Source organism: Orbicella faveolata, unplaced genomic scaffold, assembly GCF_042242905.1.
Source record: "Orbicella faveolata isolate gen_17 unplaced genomic scaffold, um_ofav_v1 contig_36, whole genome shotgun sequence".
Lineage (NCBI taxonomy): Eukaryota > Metazoa > Cnidaria > Anthozoa > Scleractinia > Merulinidae > Orbicella > Orbicella faveolata.
Genome location: NW_028301565.1, coordinates 4389927 through 4410903, shown reverse-complemented (window position 1 = coordinate 4410903; position 20977 = coordinate 4389927). Strand labels below are relative to the sequence as shown.

At 40.1% G+C, this 20977-nt stretch overlaps 2 protein-coding genes across 2 annotated transcripts; one reads left to right on the top strand and one right to left on the bottom strand.

Moving 5' to 3' along the window:
* The first annotated feature begins 98 nt into the window (after positions 1-98).
* On the top strand, positions 99-3450 carry LOC110067227 (coadhesin-like). The gene is made up of 5 exons (XM_020774532.2): positions 99-263; positions 1321-1497; positions 2233-2415; positions 2819-3017; positions 3246-3450. The coding sequence occupies exons 1-5, from the start codon at positions 167-169 to the stop codon at positions 3289-3291; spliced, it is 702 nt and encodes a 233-aa protein (XP_020630191.2). The 5' UTR covers positions 99-166; the 3' UTR covers positions 3292-3450.
* A 2511-nt stretch (positions 3451-5961) lies between these two features.
* LOC110053388 (DNA-directed RNA polymerase, mitochondrial-like) lies at positions 5962-20008 on the bottom strand. Its single transcript, XM_089274995.1, has 16 exons — positions 19809-20008; positions 17970-18859; positions 17209-17460; positions 15383-15815; positions 14739-14944; positions 13939-14100; positions 12991-13273; positions 12000-12240; positions 11191-11396; positions 10724-10914; positions 10155-10388; positions 9173-9448; positions 8468-8809; positions 8091-8179; positions 7404-7480; positions 5962-6569 (listed from the first exon to the last, which is right to left on the bottom strand). Exons 1-16 carry the CDS (start codon positions 19948-19950, stop codon positions 6520-6522), a joined length of 4074 nt encoding a protein of 1357 aa, XP_089131121.1. The 5' UTR covers positions 19951-20008; the 3' UTR covers positions 5962-6519.
* Positions 20009-20977: the final 969 nt, after the last annotated feature.

Sequence of the window (20977 nt, the reverse complement as noted above, 5' to 3'; positions counted from 1 at the left end):
ACTTTCTGTTCTAAATGTGTCCAGGTTGTCGAGGGAACGGCAATTTATTACAAGAACCACGTGGAGGGTAACTAGTAGTAATTCATTCACGAACGGGTAAAATTACTTGCGTAAAAAACGCGTTACTATAGGGTCTTTATCGACTGAGCTGTACCACAGTCGAATCATGACTCGAAATAGTTGCTTTCAGATGTTAACAATTCTAGCTTTAGTCGCTGCTATCGTTTTTGTGGCTCACAATTTTGTGAAGTATGTTTTGAAAGGTAAGTGCGTTTACACGCTGTCTTTGCGGCTCGTGTTCGGAATAGCGTACCTAATTAACTGGGTCGAGTATGTTGTTGGTTCTCGTTCTTGCATGGAGGATTTTTACCCGGTTACACGGGTTTTAAAACAAACACCTTCCAAATACAAACTTGATCCGGAACCAGTGGATAAATAACTACTCCGTGGAAGTGCCATTTTATTATCGTAGTTAAAATATGCTCAAATGTGGCGTTCAGCAAAATTAGCCGGCGTTTCTGGCTTTGCTACCTTCAGTTTGAAATGTTGTAAATTGAATGTAGGGTTTTTTTTGGCAACTCTTCGCATTCAGCAAGTACTAAGTTTAAAAATAATTTCCACGTTTTCAAGTCCAGTAATGTACACGTAATTAGAAATACCAAATACTTGAAGCAATTCTGCATTAATTAAAGAAGTGCTCTCATCGATTCAATGCAAAGTTGAAATTTCATCTAGGCCATCTTTGCCGATCGAAGGGATTGGAAAATCTAACTTTCGAACTAAAATAAAATGGGAATTCTGATTGGTTCTCTGGAAGATCCGAATTTCGCAAAGGCGGGACCGCTCACGATTTCGTTTCGGCGCCGTGGTTTTCTATGCAAAATATCATATTCAGCGGTCAATTTGAGTTTCAAAAACGACGTAAAATTAATTAAAAACTTAGTTAAATGCTTAACTCGTGAACAGGTGGAGGGGATGCTCTGAATTCAGTCGAATTCAATGCGCCACATATTTCGAATTCAATGGGCGACATAAAAAAGGCGTCAAAGTTTGTGGCTTGTTGTTAATTACACTTTCACTTTGTCTATAGATGTAAATGAAACGTCCACATCAACCAGTCGATTCACGAATTTAATGAAACAATCATTCCATTCGCACAATAGTTAGCCGGTACGAATAACAAAGGATCCAAACAGAATATGATATTACACTTTACAAGGCCATCACATGCTTTTTTCACAACTGGGCAATTTTATTTTCAATGTTTATTGTACTCTCTCTAACATGAACATTATCTCCTCTGGTTTGTACTTGTCATAGTTGATGGAGGCTACTCGCATTGGACAGTGTTTTCAGAGTGTACCAAGCCCTGTGGTATTGGGACGAGGTTTCGGACACGGACATGCGACAATCCCTCACCGAGGTTTGGTGGCCGTAATTGTTCCCGGCTTGGAGATGACACCCAAACATTCAGATGTAACATGAACCCATGCCCAGGTATATGGTATCTTAGAGGTCCGCGTCTTGACCGCAAAACATTTTTCACCTTTTGTTTGTTTTTCACCTTTCATTTAGCGCTCACCCCAGTCTCACTCATGCACCGTTTTGACAATCGCCTCAAAGCCTTCGTTTGAAATCCGCACCGGTGTTCGCCAAGAAAGAGATACGACTGTTTTGTTAAGAAAAGTTGTTGCTTTAAAACAGTGTCTTATTTAGGGGACAGTTCGCTTAAGACAAGGTCCACTTTTATTTAGAGATAAAGCTGTTTGCTTTAGAGAGCTCTGCTTTTAAGAAGTACTTATTTTTATTGAGGGGTTCAATTTAGAGATGTTAACCAAACAGTTAATCCCTGCAAGCAATATGATTATCTGTGTTTACTCACAACGCGCATGTAAAACCTACATTCTGAAGGGAGCTGCACGGTTTATTTAGAAATTGACAACTGTTATTGAGAAGTAACTGACATCGTTAATATTTTCGATGCGATGAAAAATCCTATGGAGATCATCATTTGCTACAACTGGTCAGTGACAAGAAGAGTCGGATCTCGAGTGACAACAACCTTAGCCTGCAGAACAGGCGGATTAGTGGGGCAGAGAGCGAAAACAAGACAGAGTACCAGAAATGAAAAGAATGTAAAAGAAATTAAGAACAAAATTTTGTAGCGGTAACTAAAAAACATGTCACGGTAGCCGAGTTTGTTTGTTTTCTGAATTAACGTTTTCATTGCAGTTGATGGAGGCTACGGCGAATGGGGAGAATTTAGTAAATGCACAGTGACTTGTGGGGGTGGGGTGCGGCATAGAACACGTGAATGTAACAATCCTAAAACAGTACTTCCCGGGAAAACATGTGAAGAGCAAGGACTAGGATCAAATGAGGAAATGGAGACCTGTAATGTAGAATCTTGTCCAGGTAAGGACCAAAGTCTTTGTCTTCGTTATTGTTTGCATTTTGCCTCGTTAAAATTCAGCTTTGCATAATCATGATACAGTCATGGACAAAAGGCTTGGGACAAATTCGTACTTGTGGCGCTTTTATACGCAAACCAAAGAATAACTATATGATATAGTATAATACATCCGTAATAGTATTTAACACATCCGGCTCTATTTTAAAGTTCTTGGAACATTTTTTCGAATTCTTCACATATAAACTTCTGTACTGCATTATTGAAAATAATAGAGGAGTCGGGTAGGGGTTCCCAGTAGCATCCCCCCTGAAACATTTTTGACTGTAAGTGCTTTACAAGGGTTCACAATTAAGTCAAGTGTTGATATTTCCCAGTTAGTTTAAGCCGAGTGTTGTTATTTTCCAGTTAATGGTGGATACACAGAGTGGAGTGAATTTAGTGAATGTACTGTGACATGTGGAGGAGGTGTTCGTGAGAGGACTCGGGAATGCAGCAACCCCGCACCACAAAACAATGGTAAAGACTGCGAGAAACTGGGCCCAGCAAAGGAATCAGACATCTGTAACACTGAAGCTTGCCCTACCGAACCTCCACAGGATCTAGGGTAAGTTTTTAAGGTTTTCAGCCGTTGCAGATGTTAGCACACAGCGTACATTTCAGGCTCGTGGATCTGCAATTTACCTTGAGGCTTTGGTTTCATTCATTCCTCTGGTAAACGCAAGAACTCTTGCGATCTGTTGATTAGTTTTTTCTTATCGTTTGGTAGACAGGCTGCATTGTTCAGTAATATGATGAAGCTGTTTAAGTAGATTTTTTCCCTTCCATTTTACAGCAAACGAAATAAGGAAGGTGACAAAAACAGCACTAAGCTGGAATAATGACAAAGGGGAAGAGTGCAATAGGGCAATAATTAGGAGAAAGATGAAAAGGAAAGCAAAGAGGAACCAGCAGAATAACAGCATGGACAAAAGTAAAAATAAGAAATAAAAATGACGCCTCTGTAGTTTGAATAGAATAAAATATATTATAATGGCAAATTTACGCTGCTATCCCCTACATGTAACCAATACTCTGAAGGCCACTTAGCAAATGAAAAACACGACATTAGGGACCGTTCATTTTTTATAAGGTAGGGGGGGCTGGTGGGATTTGGGGGGGGGGGCCATCCCCCAAAAAAAAGGGGAAAGGGGGGGAGGGGGTCACGTGAAATATTTTAGTAAAACTTTAAAATGGCAGAATGTTTAAATATCAAAAAAATTGCTATAGAATAAACATAGAAGGCAGGATACAAATTTATTACAAACTTTCCTTCTGCTTTAAAAAAACGTTTGACGACAAAAAGCATTTGTAGCTACTGAAAAGAAGTATTTAACACTGTTATTTTCGAATGCAACTTTCGTCGAGTTCTTCGTCGCCGCTTGAGCTGCTATGGGAGTCTCTTTCACCAATGCTGCAAGGAGCAGCAATGCTTTCCGTCAGAGTGTACTCTTCAGGGTACAAGAAGGTGTAAACATAATCTCTGACTTCCCGCTCAAGGTTGGTGGTGATTCTGCTTCTTGCAGCATTGGTTAAATAATTCCCTTCCAAGAGCTGTGCGATGTATGGCCCATCTCTTCTAAATATCGACGTGGCAACATCCTCAACTTTAAGGCACTCTTCCGGGACGGCCGTTCTAGGAGGGTACACAAGGCATTGTGGAAGATCATTTCCTAACGGGTTTCCAACACAGATTCCATAAACTCGTTGGACGTTGTTTTCAGTCCGCTTCCTCTTTCTTTCATTTGACTTTCTGCGGTTTTCTTTTTTCCTTCTCCTTTTGTTGATGTGCTGTTTGAGCATGCCTTTGAATATGCTGTTATAATTGCTCTTCTTATTTTCTAGTGCTTCCATGTCCTGCGTGACCTTCGTCAACTTAGCTTCTGTACATTTGATCTGTTTTACATTAAAACTGTGGGCAAATTCTTCGTCCTGCTTTAAAGCAAGCCCATTGGACTGAAAGAGTGTGGAATCGTGTTCCTTTACATCTTTCAATATGACATTCAACTTTTCCACCATTGCTCTGTGCTCTTTGATGGAGAAGTTCAGTTTTCTTCCATCACTGGGCTTCAACTGGTACCCTTGCATGGAAAACTCACTCGCCCTTTCTGAACAGCCATCCGCACTTAGAAAGATTGCTTCTTTTGCTTGTAAGATGTCAAACTGCCTGGATCGTTCAGCTGTAAACCTTTTCTTAAACGACTCGTCGCTTTCGCCATTATTGCGCATTTTGGAATGAGCCTCTTTCACGATGCTCATGTAGTAATGCGCTCTTTCCCCGATTGGATTAACAATATAAAGAAGAAAGAGCATGGAAGTGCACGTGGCAGGCTGGTTTTATCTGACCCAGAGAGCGTTTCTCTATTTGCAGATAAGTTTATTCTCAAATCGAAGTTTGTGGTGGATTATCTTCAGCATCTTGAAGTGCTGGAATTTAAAAGGAAAAAGAGAGCAGAAGAAAAGGCAAAGTTAAGTAGGGAGGAGGATTATCCTTGGACTGAGTTGCGCGAAGATCTAACCAAGCTTAAAAAGCTACGTGTTCCAGAACTAAACAAGTACTCAAACCACCACGGGCTGAAGCAGCATTTGAAAAGCAGCAAGAGTGAGAAAGTAAAGGCAATTGTAAGACATTCATGCTTGCAGCAGAAGAGTCCTCTCAGAGCTGGCCAACCAACACTGAGAAATGACAGGACATTGACACAAAATGACAACAGGGCAAGTGCTGACAGCAGTGAAACGGATGGAAGTGACAATGATGAGTATGACAGTGATGCCATTGACTCTGGGGGAGAAGATGACTCAAGTGACGTCATTCTTGCATTCATCAATTCAGATGAGGAAGATGCCAATGAGAGGCCAAATGCCACGCGCTCAGGGCGAGCGACAACTAGGAGATCCGAAATTGACTTCTCTTTCTTTTGATTTGTTTTTTAAACAACAGCTCTCTGTCGTATAGAGATTGTAAATATTGTCTTCATAGTGAGGACAATAACGTGAAGTAGGGGAATAATAGAGAAATATTAAGAAAGTTGAAATCTAAATATTGTTTGTTCAATTTTTTTTTTGGGGGGGAGCCATCCCAAAAAATGACCGCTATAAGGGGGGGCCATGTGAAAAAATTGGTAAGCTGAGGGGGGGTCATGCGATTTTTGAATGGTGCTTCCCAAATCCCACCAGCCCCCCTCCCTCATAAAAAATGAACGGTCCCTTAAGAACATGTAATCTTAACTATGACTAGGACATTCCCGCCCCACCCTCGACTAACAAATGACGAAATCACATGATGGAACTCGACACCATAGGGAAGTTTTGTTAATACTGACCTACCAGTAGGCATCCCAGTTATAGGACGTTAAGTACGGCGAAGAAGTTTTTCGCGTAATGCCGGGTAGAAAATAAGCATATTTCTAATACCACTATTGCCTGCACTGAGTTAATGCAATAAAGAAGGTATGGGTTAATAATAAATTTACGAAGACTCAACATGTAACAATTGAAACTAACACTGGAAAAGTAATAAATCCTTCCCTTTATTTCAAGTGGTTCCCTTTATTTGACTCACTCGAGCTGAGTACTCATTTGGTTAAGGGATGGACGAGCTTCCAGTCACTTACCAAACAGTAAAATAGACTGGGAACAAATTATTACTGTAGTCTGACTGAGAGTTCAGTTCTTTCACGGTCTCATCACGCAACACGGAATACGTGACGAAACACGGAGTATTGCGTGACAAGGCAAATAATGGTTGCAGAGAAAGTCAACCCACGATTAACGTAATAAGGAACTTGGACACAAGGGACAAGGGTCAGTTACCATTTCTAACAAAGACAAGCATCTTCCAGGGATTCTTACCATCAGAAAATTCTAGCTTCGATTCGTTCCGTTTGATATTGAAAGGTTATTTCATTGAATAGGGTATCATCATCTTGTAACGTAACTCTTTTTCCAAATGCGTTGCGTAACTTCAATTGAGATGTTCTTTACAAAAAGTGATACTCTCCAGGTTCCGTGACACGAGTTAACCTCCGTGACAACCTGATCAAGACCGTTATTTTTCTCTCTCTCCATGATCAACAGAAAAAGTAGGTGGAGTTAAGAACTTCTTTGATGTCAAAATCACCTGAAAGAATATGAAAATGGCGTACAAATTACATCTTCGTCTGGAGAGAGGTACCACTTCTTGCACGCTAAACAGCTATAGTTCTGTTTTTTTCAGCGCACAGAGAAAAATTCTCTTTCTGATACTAGAACTCTAAAATGTCGTATTGCTACAACCACAGGTAGTCCAAGCTCAGTATGTGAGCGTCACAACACCGACATACAGCGTAAGAGTTCAACCCTAATCAATTATACGTAGTTAATAATTAGTCATGGCCTTCATTGTAAGAAATTGTATGGAAAGTACTTCTGTCTCTGTAAAGTGTACGAAATTGGCAACAAAACTTTCCTTTTTCCAGTTGTCTTCCTGTCGTTTCTTAAAATTCTAACACGTCAAAAGCTTCTTGGCGGCGGGTTAAGACCTTTTGACCTTAATTAGGGTTGAACTCCTACGTTGTATGTCGATATTATAAGGGTCACACACTGAGTTCGGACCACCTGTGCTACAACAGTGAAACCTAAACTTAAATAACAAAAAACAAGTGATTCGTGGCAAGCTCGGCAAAAATCCATAAAAAACAAAACGTGTTTACCTTTACACACCTAGTCCATAGTACGGTTACCCCCAATATAACTTAGACGATACCCTTTTGAACACATGAGTGGAGAGAGGCACTGTGAGAGCAAAGTGCCCAAGAACACAATACAATGATCCCGGTCGAGGCTCGAACCCAGACCGCTCGATCCACAGTCCAGCGCACTAACCATGAGGTACCGCGCCTCCTATGATTAGTAGCGAGGAGATTGTTTTATTCTGCCCGAATGAAGCTTTACACTGATGTTAAGAAACCATTACCGTGTTCTGGTCTTCCTTCAAATGAGACGTAAGTTTTTTCCTCTCCAGTCTCTTTGGATTTCAAGGGACGATTAAGCCTGTCATGACAGAATTCATTATAGTTAGTCGTGTTTTCAAAATGATTTTAAGAGGATAAGAACCAAACATTGATACTTCAAGTAGAGAAACGGAGTAGAGAAAAATATTTCCGATTGTTATTGTCCAATCAGTACAGAGCACGAGCAATTCGAAAGTTGCTCCGCCAGTTTGTTGCCATGACATTCATGTTACCTAGCAACAGCCCTGTCGAATCCGCGAGCTAGGTCTATATTCGGAGACTTGGTTCTTCGTTGAAAACGTTTTCGTTTCCGATGGTACACACGCGGGTAGAAGGACAAAACGTGAAAAAAATCTCCGTTTTTTTTCCATCGAAAACAAAATCACCGACATGTGGAGGAGGCCTGAGCTGAATGTTTGTTTCTCAGTTAAAACAGGCACAGCCGGGGACACAAACAATGTTATGGTTTCCATCCGATACTAGCGCGAGCACTCACGAGGTCTCTCCATGATCAGGCGAGCCAGCATGGTGTAAGGAGAATCTATGAGGTTTCTTAGCACCTTAAATCGCGGCTCAACTAATTCATAGCACTACGTGTAGTTAATCTGACTAAACAAGTATCTTTTGATTTGACATTAAAAATAACTTACTTTAAACCTGAGTAATTCTCATGGAAATGTTTTTGCAGCTCTTCCAGTATTGGTTCGCTGTGGAGCGCGACAAACTGCTCACGGCAAATCTGTGTGGGAGAAATGAACATCAGAGACTATTTGCTTCAACTAAAAGAAATGAGATGAAAAGCCTCAAGACACCCTTGCCGACAGAAACAGAATATAAAATTGGTCATTTCTTGTAGATTAACACCTTACAGAATATCTCTCTCCACCGTATAGTAGTGGAGACACTCAACCTGAGCGTGACGGGTCTCTCGCCAAAAAACACAACAAAATTACAGTCCTCTGTGTTCCTCCGGCTAAAATTTGATTTCGTTATGTCCCCAATTAACGTTAAAGTCCGTTGAACTTACTCGATTCATTACACCCACATTGGCCGCATGCGTCCAGAAGCTATCGTGAACTGATGCAAACGTCGACCCAGACCGCTGACAATACAGCGCGGTCAGCATCATGTGGGTGGAGTCCAGGGAATGAACGAAGTTTGGCGGGAAAGCTCCGCGCTGTTTCCTTGTGTCTGGTGGAATGTCAGGTAGCCCTGTAGCTTGTAATAAGAGCCATTGAAGGTTGGTTCTTATGACATGTCTCACAGGTTTTCTGCAGTAGGGCTGTCTGACGTACAGGCCAAGAGGAGTGTACCAGTCGACATAATGACCGGACAAAGCGATCTGTGTGGCTGACGAAGCAAACCAGTTCTGTAAGAGAAAAGGTAAAACATTTCTTATAAACCAACAAGTTTAAATAATAATAATAATAATAATAATAATAATAATAATAATAATAATAATAATAATATAATAATAATAAAAAACAAGTGTAATAAATCGCTCTACCAATTACCCAATTTTTGTTGAACATCATATGTAGAACAAGAACAGTCCCAACAATTATTTTTACCCACTCTTTTTTTTTTCGGGGAGGGGAGGGGTGCGGTCAAGGGAGGAGCTTTTTGAGGGGGATGGGGGAGGGGATTCTTGCTTGATCAACAATGGAAAAAGAGGGACTGCTCGTTGCTCACTATAGCTTTTTATAATCGTGTTTATTCCACTAAACCTTGCCTGAATTCCTCTTGCAGCAGTGAACATCTCCCCGATGCTGGCAAAAACTTTGTTTACAAGATAATAAGAGCCCTTAAAAAGAACATTTCCCTCCACATCCACGTCTTTCAGCTGTCGCTCAATCTGAAGCCGACCACCAATGAACGTGACACCATACACGATGGTCATCACAGTCTGTTTCACTACTTTACGGGTAACTTTCCCTTCAAGTTCCTTGGCGATTTCGTGACCGGCGGCTGCGTCACGCACTCGCGCTGCTTCCACAAGTTTGGCCACCTATACAGGAGTAACATAAGTCACACGTGAGCACACACAAAGTGCCAGCAAAGCTTATGAAAGCTCTAACTGATTCTTCATCATTCGGGCGATTGTGAAGGTACATTTGTATTACAGATGATTTACTCAGTACAAACTACACAGCTCAAGATCGAGAAAGATGGAAGCTCTCAGTCAAGGCCCTATGTTTCAGAAGGAACAAAGAGAAATAACTCAAGTAAGTCAGATTTTAGTTTTCAGTGTTCGTTTATAATTGACCGCCATAATTATTTAAAAAATAATAATAATGAAATAAACTAGCACGTAGGCACTCCCAGAATCTAGGAAACCTTGTTATAATAATATGAGGAATGTCGTAATTCTTAATTCTGTGAAAAGAACCCTAGTGGGTGACCATACAAATGAAATGCGTTAGCCGTACTGTTTATTACACTCAACAGTGTGGATCAAAGTCTTCGATGGAACTCCTAGCGTGGAATTATTTACAACTAAACTGTTGTAAAAGGTGGCACTACCTCAGAATCTGTGTATAAAAAATAAAGTATGACCATTCAAATGAAAGCGCTCAAGTAGTTTTACTTCTATTTTTTTGTTTTGTTTTTTGGTTCAATTTTTCGCATCTCTTTCAATTTTAGACAGGTAATTTGGAATGGTTGCCTTAGGAAATCTTCCTAGTCGTGGCGAATAAGTTCTCATATTGTTGTACCTCTTCATACACATCTTGAGGTCTATCGGCAGGCATCAGGTTGACTTGTTTGGCACCATAACTGTCATGGCCCAGAGCGGCATAGTGCTGAAGGCCATTGCACGAGCCATCTTGGTGCACTGGCTGATGGGAAACAAATTGCGTGGGGTCTGGGGAGCGCATGGCGTCTGCAATCTCCATGCTAGTGGCCAGCGTTTGCCACGGGTCATCAGCTGTCTTCCACCAGCCTCGACCCTGCAAAAAAACATGTAGTGGATAAAAATGAGTTGTGCTTATATGAAGTATTTCGGTCGGAAATCAGACAACAACGAACCAATTAGAGCTCACAGCTAAACCGTGCAACCTGCAGAAAAGCGCAGGAAAATTCGGAAACCCGACTCACGATTGGTTTAAATTTTTCATCTGATTGGAGAAATCAACATGTTTGTGCTTAATGGTTAGAACATGTTGCACGAGCATTTTCAACCAGTCACCCAGCTCACAGGCAAACAAAGATTTCCATCGAGACAAACAAACAAACAAACAAACAAACAAACAAACAAACAAACAAACAAACAAAACTAACTTACCGTCAAGGGATTATCAGCTGAATCCAGTATATCATCCATGATCTCGTTAGCGTAATTCAACCGCTCTTGCAAGGAAGATTTCTTCTTCGCCCCGTGTAATGTCACCAAGTGAATCTTCAGCCAATCAAGGCCCTTCTCGCCCAGTGGAACACCTTTGGCAAACTGAAGCATTCCTCGATTTAGATCGTCCCCTAAAAAGAGAAAATGTTGGCAAATTAATCAATTCATTCACTTGAGAAAAGACCCCGTGAGAGAAATCACTTTGTGCAGAGTTGCCACTTCAGGAGGACGCGACGACAAAATTCAGCTATACCACTTTCTTGAAAGAATGAGGTCTGTCCACAGAGATCGCAAGATCGCACGCCCAGCGAAATATTAACGCGGCGAGAAAAACAACTCATTTCCCAAAGGAAACTATGCCAACGTTGGGTCGCATGAAATAATTACTGCACAGACCCAGTCCTTACCGACATGAGCACAATGCGGTGGAATGGGATACACTCTTCCTCGGAAGTCCAAGTTGATTGGCAGCCAGAACACGTCATCACGAAAATGATTGGCTACAGAGAGTTTGTACAGGGCAGACATCCTTAGAGAGTACTGCTCACGAGCCAGCTTCTTAGCCAATCGCCTCTCTCGGATTAGTTTGTTTTTCTCCTCTGCATCAGCTGACCTTCGAAATTACGCAGATAGGAAGAAAATTATTCACAAACACTAAAGCTCAAGAAGAATGTCAGAAGGAAGTACATTATGGTCATTGTCCCCTGAATCAGTTTTGGCCAGCTCGAACTTTTCACTCACATGAGCGCCACAGTTCGAAATTAAATCAACCAAACAAAAACTTGTCATAAAATAAGGAAAAAAACCGAAAACAGCAGGGTTACTTAAAGTTACCACTTAATAGTTTTCACATGAATTGTCGCACACTAGTATGCCGTTACATTTAAAAGTTAAATTAAACCTTTTCAGTTGACTCAGATTGTAGAGGGTTGGCAATGGCTAACCAACGAAAAACCAAGTTAGTATTTGGGGCAGAAGAATCAGAGTAACAGAAAAAATGGCGATAAGTAATTGTTTTTTTTTTTTTTTGGACACTTTTCTGTCGATCTCTTGGCAAACATTTTAGGCAATGAAAGAACCGACAAACACAGCCGCAATCAAACTGCAAACATTTGTTGTCTCTTAGAAACCACGAGATTCTCATCAGCAATAACATAAAATACAAATAGAAACAAGTTAGGAGAATTGATCTTTTGAGTTAAGGACCGACTCTCACTTTAGTAATATTGAATCCACTTCTGGTTGTACAACAGGTCCTGGTATAGCTAAGTCTTCATTGCCGCCATTGTTAAACATGTGAACGGCAATGTCCAGGATTCTCTTGTTAGTTCTCCAGGCACACCCTCCAAGGAAGTTCAGCGAGTCAAATATGGCGACCAAGTCTTCTTTGTTAGTCTTACTTTCCAGTAGTTTGTCATATTGACCGTCTTCATCACCAGCACTGCGAATAAGCTCAACTGCAATTCAAAAACAAAAGTTCGATCTTTGTCGTTTAAACATATATGCACAACAACTGAGTCTGGGAACAAGAGACTTTCTTCCGTCAAAGTCTCATGTGATCTATAATACCTGACCGAGGTAATAGTTTTTCAGTAGGAATCAGGGCTGTCTTGTGAAGTCAGCAACTGACTATTACATGTATAATGACCGACATCTTGTGTATTACAGTTCTGTTTTCTTCACCGGGACTTCAATAATACTCCCTTCCAAGCACTCAATAAAAACCGCGGAAAAAAAAAAAAAAAAAAAAAAAAAAGGAGAGAGGGGCTTGGTGCGAGGAGTGCTTTCGGACGTTGTGCGTCTCCTTTCTTTTTTTTTCATGCGCCATTTTTCGCAGCAACACAACTAACTGAATGCCTGGAAAAGGCTAAAGCAATAACGTACGGCTAAACGAAAGCAACGTTTCCGTGCAACATATTGTAAAATTGTGGCGCATTTAACACGATCAGATATTTTGCCATTTGTGGCACCATGCAAAAGATGAGACGCCATATTGTCCCAGCAACATGCAGATGCCAAAAAGGGACACAGAGAGTCTGCACGAGAAAACTTACCCCTGGCTGCTGTAGTTTCTTAAGTGGCAAATGAACCGAAAACAACGTCATAATTAAAATATAAAGAGGAGTTACAGGGTTTCACTAAAAATGACATTAACACTTACAAGTAAATACTGAGGGATAAACAAGGTTATCAAACAATTCTCGCACCCGGTAATATAAGGTAGGCTCCATCCTTGGTTGCTCGCCAGGGACGTGGCGGTACCAACATCGGTACTGATGTTGTTTCCATGGAAATCTCTCCTTGTTTTGCCAGGTAGCCTTTGAATAACTTACAAACGATTGGGTGAGGCTTCAATATCCCAAACCTCTTGTCATTATTAAATTCGTAGGTGTGGTAAAACGCTGGTAGAATCTTCTCGGGGCCATCATTGAAGAGGTTCACATCAATGTGAGCTGACTTGAGGAAGCATTCCACCAGTAAGCAACCAAACTTAAAAGGAAAACGTTGTGTTGTTGTTAATGGCGTTAGGCTGTACTTTGCTAGGTGGTTCTTTCATATGGTCTTACAGAGAAACCATGTCGAGCTTTTCCTTCCAAGAGCAACATGTAAAGTTCCTTTCGTCAATTCTATTGACGTCTTCAGAGGAAGATTTAAAACATGGTTTGATCCAAAGGCTTGACTCTTGACTTTATTTATCAAGCCTGGTTTGAAATATGGCAGGCTATCTTAATTTGTATCATAAGCCATGGGCCGTCAAAGTTACGTGAACAGTCTTACAAAGATAAGTTTTTCTTCTTTCTCTTCAAGACTCGTAATTTACAACTCTCACAGAATAGATGCCTCGCCTCTGTTTTACTATGAGCGGGTTAAAGAAAACTGAGTTCGTAAAATTATGCAAATTTCCAGAAATCAACTACTTATGATATACAGTACCATTTATAAATTCTTGTGTACGTGCTATTTGAAGGTAGACAATAACCCAATAACCATGCAAGATTCATGCAGGTAGACTTATTTTAAAGATTATACTCATCAAGCAAAGTGTGGAAGCTACATGTAGAAACTTAAAAGTAAATAAATTTTAAAACAAGGGAATATTATGTGAACTGTATGTTCATGCAACCCTTGTGGATCACAACTTTAATGGTACATACCACAACTTTTGTTGCCCAAGGCCAGTTTGGAACATCTTGCTGTAGTGAAGCTCCAAGGGGCAACATATCATCAAGCTCATTCCAGAACTCTCGCGCCATCTTTGTGGCCATAACTTTTTCATCCATTAAATATGAAAAGTAGTCCTGATATATGGCCTTCATCTGAAGCAAACAATGCTGTACATGTACATAGCAAATCTATAATATACAGTGCAGCCCGAAGGTATTTACCTACATGTATTTGCTGTAATTTTGTCTGTGCATAATTATAATTAGCAATGCCTCTTCTTGTCTCCTGTTAGAGTGCCTTTTAGTTGCAATGTTCAGGTCAAGTTCATATAAGTTGACGTTGAGGGAATTTATTTGCCACAGTAAGTGTACTACTTAAGGCTGGTTTTCACTAGCACATAAGCATAAGCATAACCCAACATACATGGATCCAGTAATAATTGGCACCCTTTGTTAGGAATTTTCCAAACAAAAGGTGCTAATTATCAACATCTTATGCTTATGTTCTAGCGAAAACCAGCCTTAACACTCCAAATCAACTACAGTACTTACTGTACAAGGAGATGTGCTGTAGCTGGGCACTTGATCTTTTAACCATAATGTCAAAAATATTAATCAGGTTTTCTTATAGTGCCACTTACGGTACCATGTACATGTTCTGAGAATATTACTCATTCTTAAAAAATTTCCTATCAAGTTCACTAAACTCTTCACTGAAAATTTCACATCTTGCTGCTGACGATTAATTAATATGCAACTTAATGTCAGATTGCATTACCATGTAAATGTACCTTGTCTAACATCCCTGACCGCACTCTGTGTTTCACGATGTACTTCAGGTTAAGCACAGAGCCCAGCTCTCCACTAATGCCATACAAAGGAACTCCTTCGATACGTCCCTTGACATAAAACACAATGGTGTCCAACATTATGTCAGCAAGTTCATCATGTTCAAAGATTTGAAAAAGGGAAGCATATCTGGGATGCAAGGTGTCTCCTGTGAAAAAGAAATCAACAGATGTACATTGTTACCAAATTACCATTAACGAATGTAGGGTGATCAACTTTGAGAAAGAGAGTTTTTTTACCATTTCACCAGACTTGTACAGTACATGCACATGTTGTGGGCCAATTTGTTCTTTGGGTCAGAATGATTCCAACCTAGGTTAACTTGTACTAAAGTGAAAGGGTGAGTCTCGGATCAATAACTTATCACACCAAAAAAATATGATTTCCAAGAGTAAATTTGCAACGATTGCTTGCGCAGCCTAGTGGAGATGTAGGTGGACTACAGAGTCAGATCAGGAGTTCAAATCACAGTGAGTTTACATTATTTTAAGAGTGGGCTTCCTGCGAAGTAGCTTTTTATTTGAGCGGAGTTGGCACGATAATAAAGAATCATATTACATAATAAAGAGTAAAGAACTACATTTACCTTGTGCATTCTTGGTTTTAAACATGTCCTTCTCGAAGCTTTTAATCAGAGCTTCTTTCCACTTTCTGCGACACTCCAAAAACATTTCCTTGAGTCTTTTGTTCTCTGTGTCCTCTTCTTTGCTGACTTCAATTGACAGGATGGGTGTAAATCCTGACAGTTCCCTTGAAATTTGCTCTTCAAAACGTTCCAGCAGTATGGATTCATCAAATTCTCTTTCAAGTTTTCCAGGAACACTCTTCAGTTTAATGTCTATGTTCTCCCTGTTAGCATACCATTCCTTTAACAGAGATGGGTAGCTGATTTTACTCTGTGATTCACTTGTAATCCTTGGTTTGTAATGAGGATATACAAGTTTAAGTGCATTAGCAACTCCCTTGGCTTGGGTTTCTGTCAAACAGCATTTGTGAAAAATGTGGTTGACATCAAACTGCTGTGGAAAAAAAAAAGAATGTTGACTCAGTTACTATTAAATGTCCATGTAGAGCAGTTTTCGATTTAGTGTCAAAAACTTCAACCAATTAAGGACGGTGCCAACTATTGTTAATGCGCACATGTTTTGTGCATCACACATGGCATGGTTTAACCACCACGCATGCGCTGGGGTTAACATTGACGAAATCAACTACGATACAATGTACGTGACAAAAATGAAAGCTAAATTTTCCTGCTGTGACTAAATCAAATTTAATGCACATGTACAAAAACCAGGAATACCAGAATAGCAGCCTATCCCTAACCACTAACTGTTACACTGTAAAAACTAGCCGTTATCTGTCGAAAATTATACTGAGATCCCACTGTAAACATGTACCTGCAGATGGTGTAGTGCACGTGCAAAACAAGTACGAGAGGTACAAATGTTTACTCACTGGGGAGGTGACAGGAAAAAATGTAACAGGCACTGTAAAAGTTTTCAAAACAAGGAATAACTTTTAAAAACACATGGTTACCCCCACATTTTACGTTATGAAACGGAAGTGGCATGCCTATTAAACACGTTTAGTTTCTGGTTGTGAGGAAAAGCTATTTAGACTCACTCCTCTGCATTTTAACTGAACCAGAGGAAGGCTGACAGAGATGCTTAAAGCACTGTGCAATGATTTTATCATTAAAAACATAGCAAAAATATTTTTTATGTTTACTTACACCAAGTAGTTCTAAGATCTTTATTTAAATGTTTTTGCTTTTCTGTATGTAATGGCGAATTCTACAGAAATTTGTGAAGAAATATCCTTTCCTTTCATTCTGAAAAATGCTGATGTCAGCATTTTTGCTGAGATTCAAGGCTAATTATCTCGAAAAGATGCGTGGCTACCCCCATTTTTCTTTGTGGATTCCAATAGCCATAGCAAAGATCGACTTTCTCCGCATGGTCCTAACCTGACGCAAAAACGTTTGTAATCACAAAGGATACAGACAATACAGGGAACCAATCAAAACTCAAAGCAAATACATGTACATATGACTGTACATGTAGCCTATACTACATGTAGGTGTACTGTTAAATGATTGGGTACCTCTCAATTGATTTCAAATCCCATCCAGGGAGAAGGAGCTACTGCTCTGCCTGCTCCAATCTGTATGCTTCAGAAGCATGGACAAGCTGCTGGCAGGGGGAATGGCTGGTCACTTTGACCAGAGGAAAAAACAACGTATTTACTTGTAGGCCTCAAGTTGACATTATAGTAGCTTTGACAGGAGGATCTGTGAAAAGCTTGTGTAAATTCCAAGCTGGTGATCCCATAAACAGACTCGGTGTTTTCTGAAATCCATGGCCAGGAGGGCTGTTTACAATCAGTTTTAAGCTACAACATTAAACTGACCTTCTCCTTCATTTCATGGATAACATTCTGCACACCATTCACATCCTTGTACTTTCCATAGCCATGGAGTAATGCAGCATATGTTCCCATATCGGGTTCTAGTCCCTCGTTTTGCAGCAAATTGAAAACCAACTTTACGCTCATCAAGTTTCCTTTCTGAGCCCATCCATGAAGCAGCTTGTTAAATGCACTAACTTCAAACTGTTTCCCCTTTCTTAGGTATCTGTTAAACAGCCTCTCTGCTTCATTCGGCTGGGAAGTGAAACAAAACAGCACCTGTTATTAGCATATTGTGGCCATTTTTGGGACATGTTACTTTATAATAATTTATTTATTTACAGCAAAATACATGTACTATGCACTCAAATGTATACTGTAAGAGCATGGTTTGGTACAGTTACTGTAGTTGGGGAACTGCGCCTGTGATATGGAGGATCCATCTTGCCTCCACCAATCAATGCAAGGCTACATCATTCTACATGTAGTTTGAAAAAAAAAAACACAAGAAAAAAGATTGCACAGTAGCAAAGAATATGTCTTTGAGAAATTTCTCCTCATACTACAATGCAGGGGTTCTAAGGGCAGTCGCACTGGGCAAACTGACTGGCTGTGAGGATGATTTTGCCCACCTAGTTTGACCTTCCAGAGGAGAGTTTTTCTTATAAAGAAGTTCAGTTCAAAACGTTTTGCCTCCCTGTGAAAACCAGTTGCCCTCCTGAAAATGCTAATGAAACCCCTGACAAAGATAATTTAAAACTTACTTTTCCAAGGTAAAGATAAGCATCTATTTCAGCCAAAGTTTCTTCTTTAAACAATCGTCCACCTGGAGTACCATCTCTAAATGACCTGTCCTTAAAATGTTGTTCAGGTTCACTCTCACTATGACTCTCTACTTTTGACTGCAAAGTGGGATCTTCAACATTTTCCACTTCCACATCAGCTGAGTCAATCACATGAGTGTCCTTAAATTTAAAGTCTCCTTGTAGATCTTCCTCTGCTTCAATTAGGACAGCGTCAGGAGTAAAATGCAATGGGTGTGCCTCATCATTATCAAGAGATTCAATTGCTGGCGAGGTCCCTGCAGCCTTAGAAAATGTGTTGTCTGAATTTTGCTGTCTACTACAATCTTTCCATGTGTTTCCACCTTTAGTATCTGGATTTATTTGTTCAGTTTGTATTTTAGCATCAGTTGCAGCATACTTGGCAGTCGAACTCTGTTTTTTATCAATATTGTGTACAATATTCTCCTGGTCCTTAATGGCATTTCCATCCTTTATTGCTTCAACAGCTTTAGCACTACTTTTTCGCTTTTTGTTCTTGTTATTTGCTGTTGATTTGCTTTGCTTTGCTTTTTTCTTTTTGCTTGCAGCTAAATCCTGTTGCTTGCTTGCAGTATTATCAACTTCATTTGAGTTTGTGTCTTTTACAGCTTCACCAGTCTTTGCCTTCTTTTTGTCCTTTTTCTTTTTGCTTTGCTTTGTTTTGTTTTTTGTTTTTTGCCCTGATGTTGCCTTTCCTCCTTCAGCTGAAGACTCATCTTTTGCAACTGATTCAACAACTTTTTGTTGAAGAGGAAAAGCTTGAGTAGTAAACAAGAAGGTGGGTGGTCGATTGCTCAATCTTGGCCTTACAAAGGAGAATGTACATTTAGCTGCAAAAAAACATATAGAAGACAAACATGATTACAACAAAATTAAGAATGGGGAAAAAGTTGCAGAACTCTCCACTTTTCATCTCCACCCAACCTTTCCCCCAAACAACCTCAATCTCCATGGAAGGACAGATTCAGACACCCTAGATTTTTGTTGTCAGCATCCTTGGATCCTTGGGGTTTGTATCTGGGAGGGGGGGGGGGGGGAGAGGAGAGGGGGGTTACAATTTTGTCAGTTTCCTTGAAAAATATTAAAAGGCCCTATGCCAGAGGTTGCCCTCCTTGAGGTTGCCCTCCAAAGAAGGGGTGCAGATAAAAAATGGAATGTCCAAATAACATTGTGCATGGAAAGAAGGTTGCAGTCTGTGGCATCATATGCAGCACTAGTACTCGGAGCAAAACATTTCCATAAGTTGCCTTTTAGTGACTCCATCCTTGTGTAAAGCCGTGTTAAGTGGTCACAATAATTACCAGAGTTGCCAAAGACACCTCATTACATTAACTGAAGCTGACCAGAAACCACTGACCACCGTGAAAGGAACTGTGGGAGAAGGAACTCTCTATAGCCCTGATGGTATACAGCTGTGTTCCCTTTGATGGACTTCAGGACGTTTAAGTCCTGAAGTATTTGCTCCAAAACAGAAATAAAACATTGCTGAAATTCAAGCCTTTTTTAAAAAGCTTTACGTAACATTTCAGCACGCACGTGCAAAGTTCTATCCATGTGATTTTCAAGTCCAAATTTTGTTTTGTCTAGTTTAACTCCCGCGATCTCTGAGCATTTGATCATGCTTCATCACAATCAAATTTGCATCATCAAGCGCTGATTTGACCGACATAAACACGTTCACCATGCAAAGCGTTTACAGTTACTAGTCTTCAGTAAGCCTCATACAGCTGACGCACGTTAGCATCGAAAATATATTTTGGATCCTCATTCATGTCTTACCTGGACACACAGGCTGGTTCTGTAGAGACCGGTGTAGTGTGCAAGAACTATAAAAACTTCTCCTTGTCACTAAACGTTGTAAGGAATGAGTAACACCTTCGAAAACTGCCTGCTGTCGACGACAAATCTGCAAAAAAGCCATGTTTATCCGCCATTTTCTATTTGCGTCTGCAGTTTAAAGTACAGCGGTATGCCAAGGATGTGCAATGGCCATGAGAGGCAATGAGAGTCTGGTTCCAAGTTGCAGGTGTCGTTTCCAAGGTGTTGAGCGGGCAGATAATTCATGGTAGGCCACATATAATCGCCTTCCCCTTTACTCCTTAAATGCTAACCGCAAGCAAACAGCAGTAATTAAATGTTAAAGTGTCTATGAAGTAAAAAATAATTGCTGCTGATTTGAAAGGCTTTTCAAAGTAAAGAAGAATGGTGTTTTCCTTTTTGGAATATCTTTTATCGTTTTAGAGATATTCACGTTTTTGTATTATAAGTGATGACGTCATAGGTGGTTCCACTAAATATTGCGACACTCAATCAAGAATATCTCTAGAAATGTTAAAGTAGTGTTCTTTAAACTTGGCACCAAAAATGTACATCACAAAAGAAACAAAAGGACACCCGTCGTGCCGTCGCCATGACAACAGTTATGCCGCTGGACCTGTTTTAATTAAAACTAACATTACCAGATTTTATCTTAAACAAGGATCATCCACTCCCAACAATCTAGTGGGGAGAGTGAAGACAATATGGGAATCATGTGTGTTCCGAGCAAGACCCTCTGTCCCTTTTCAAAGGGTTGCAAATTGGCATATTTGGTTTTTCACAGAAAGAGACTGGAGCCAAAAGTTGTTGCCATGGCAACAACACAGAAGGTGTCATTCTGTTTCTTTTGTGATGCACATTTGTGAAGAACACTGCTCCAATATTTCTAGAATTATTCTTGATTCAGTGTTTTACTGTTCAAGTGGAACCACCCATGACGTCATCACTTTCCTCATTTGCATAATACAAAAACGTAAATATCTCTAGAACGAAACAAGATATTCCAAAAAGGGAAACGCCATTCTTCTTTACTTTGAAAAGCCTTTCAAATAAGCAGCAATTATTTTTTACTTCATAGGCACTTTAACCGCAAGCAAACAGTAGTAAATAAATGCCAACTGCAAGTAAAC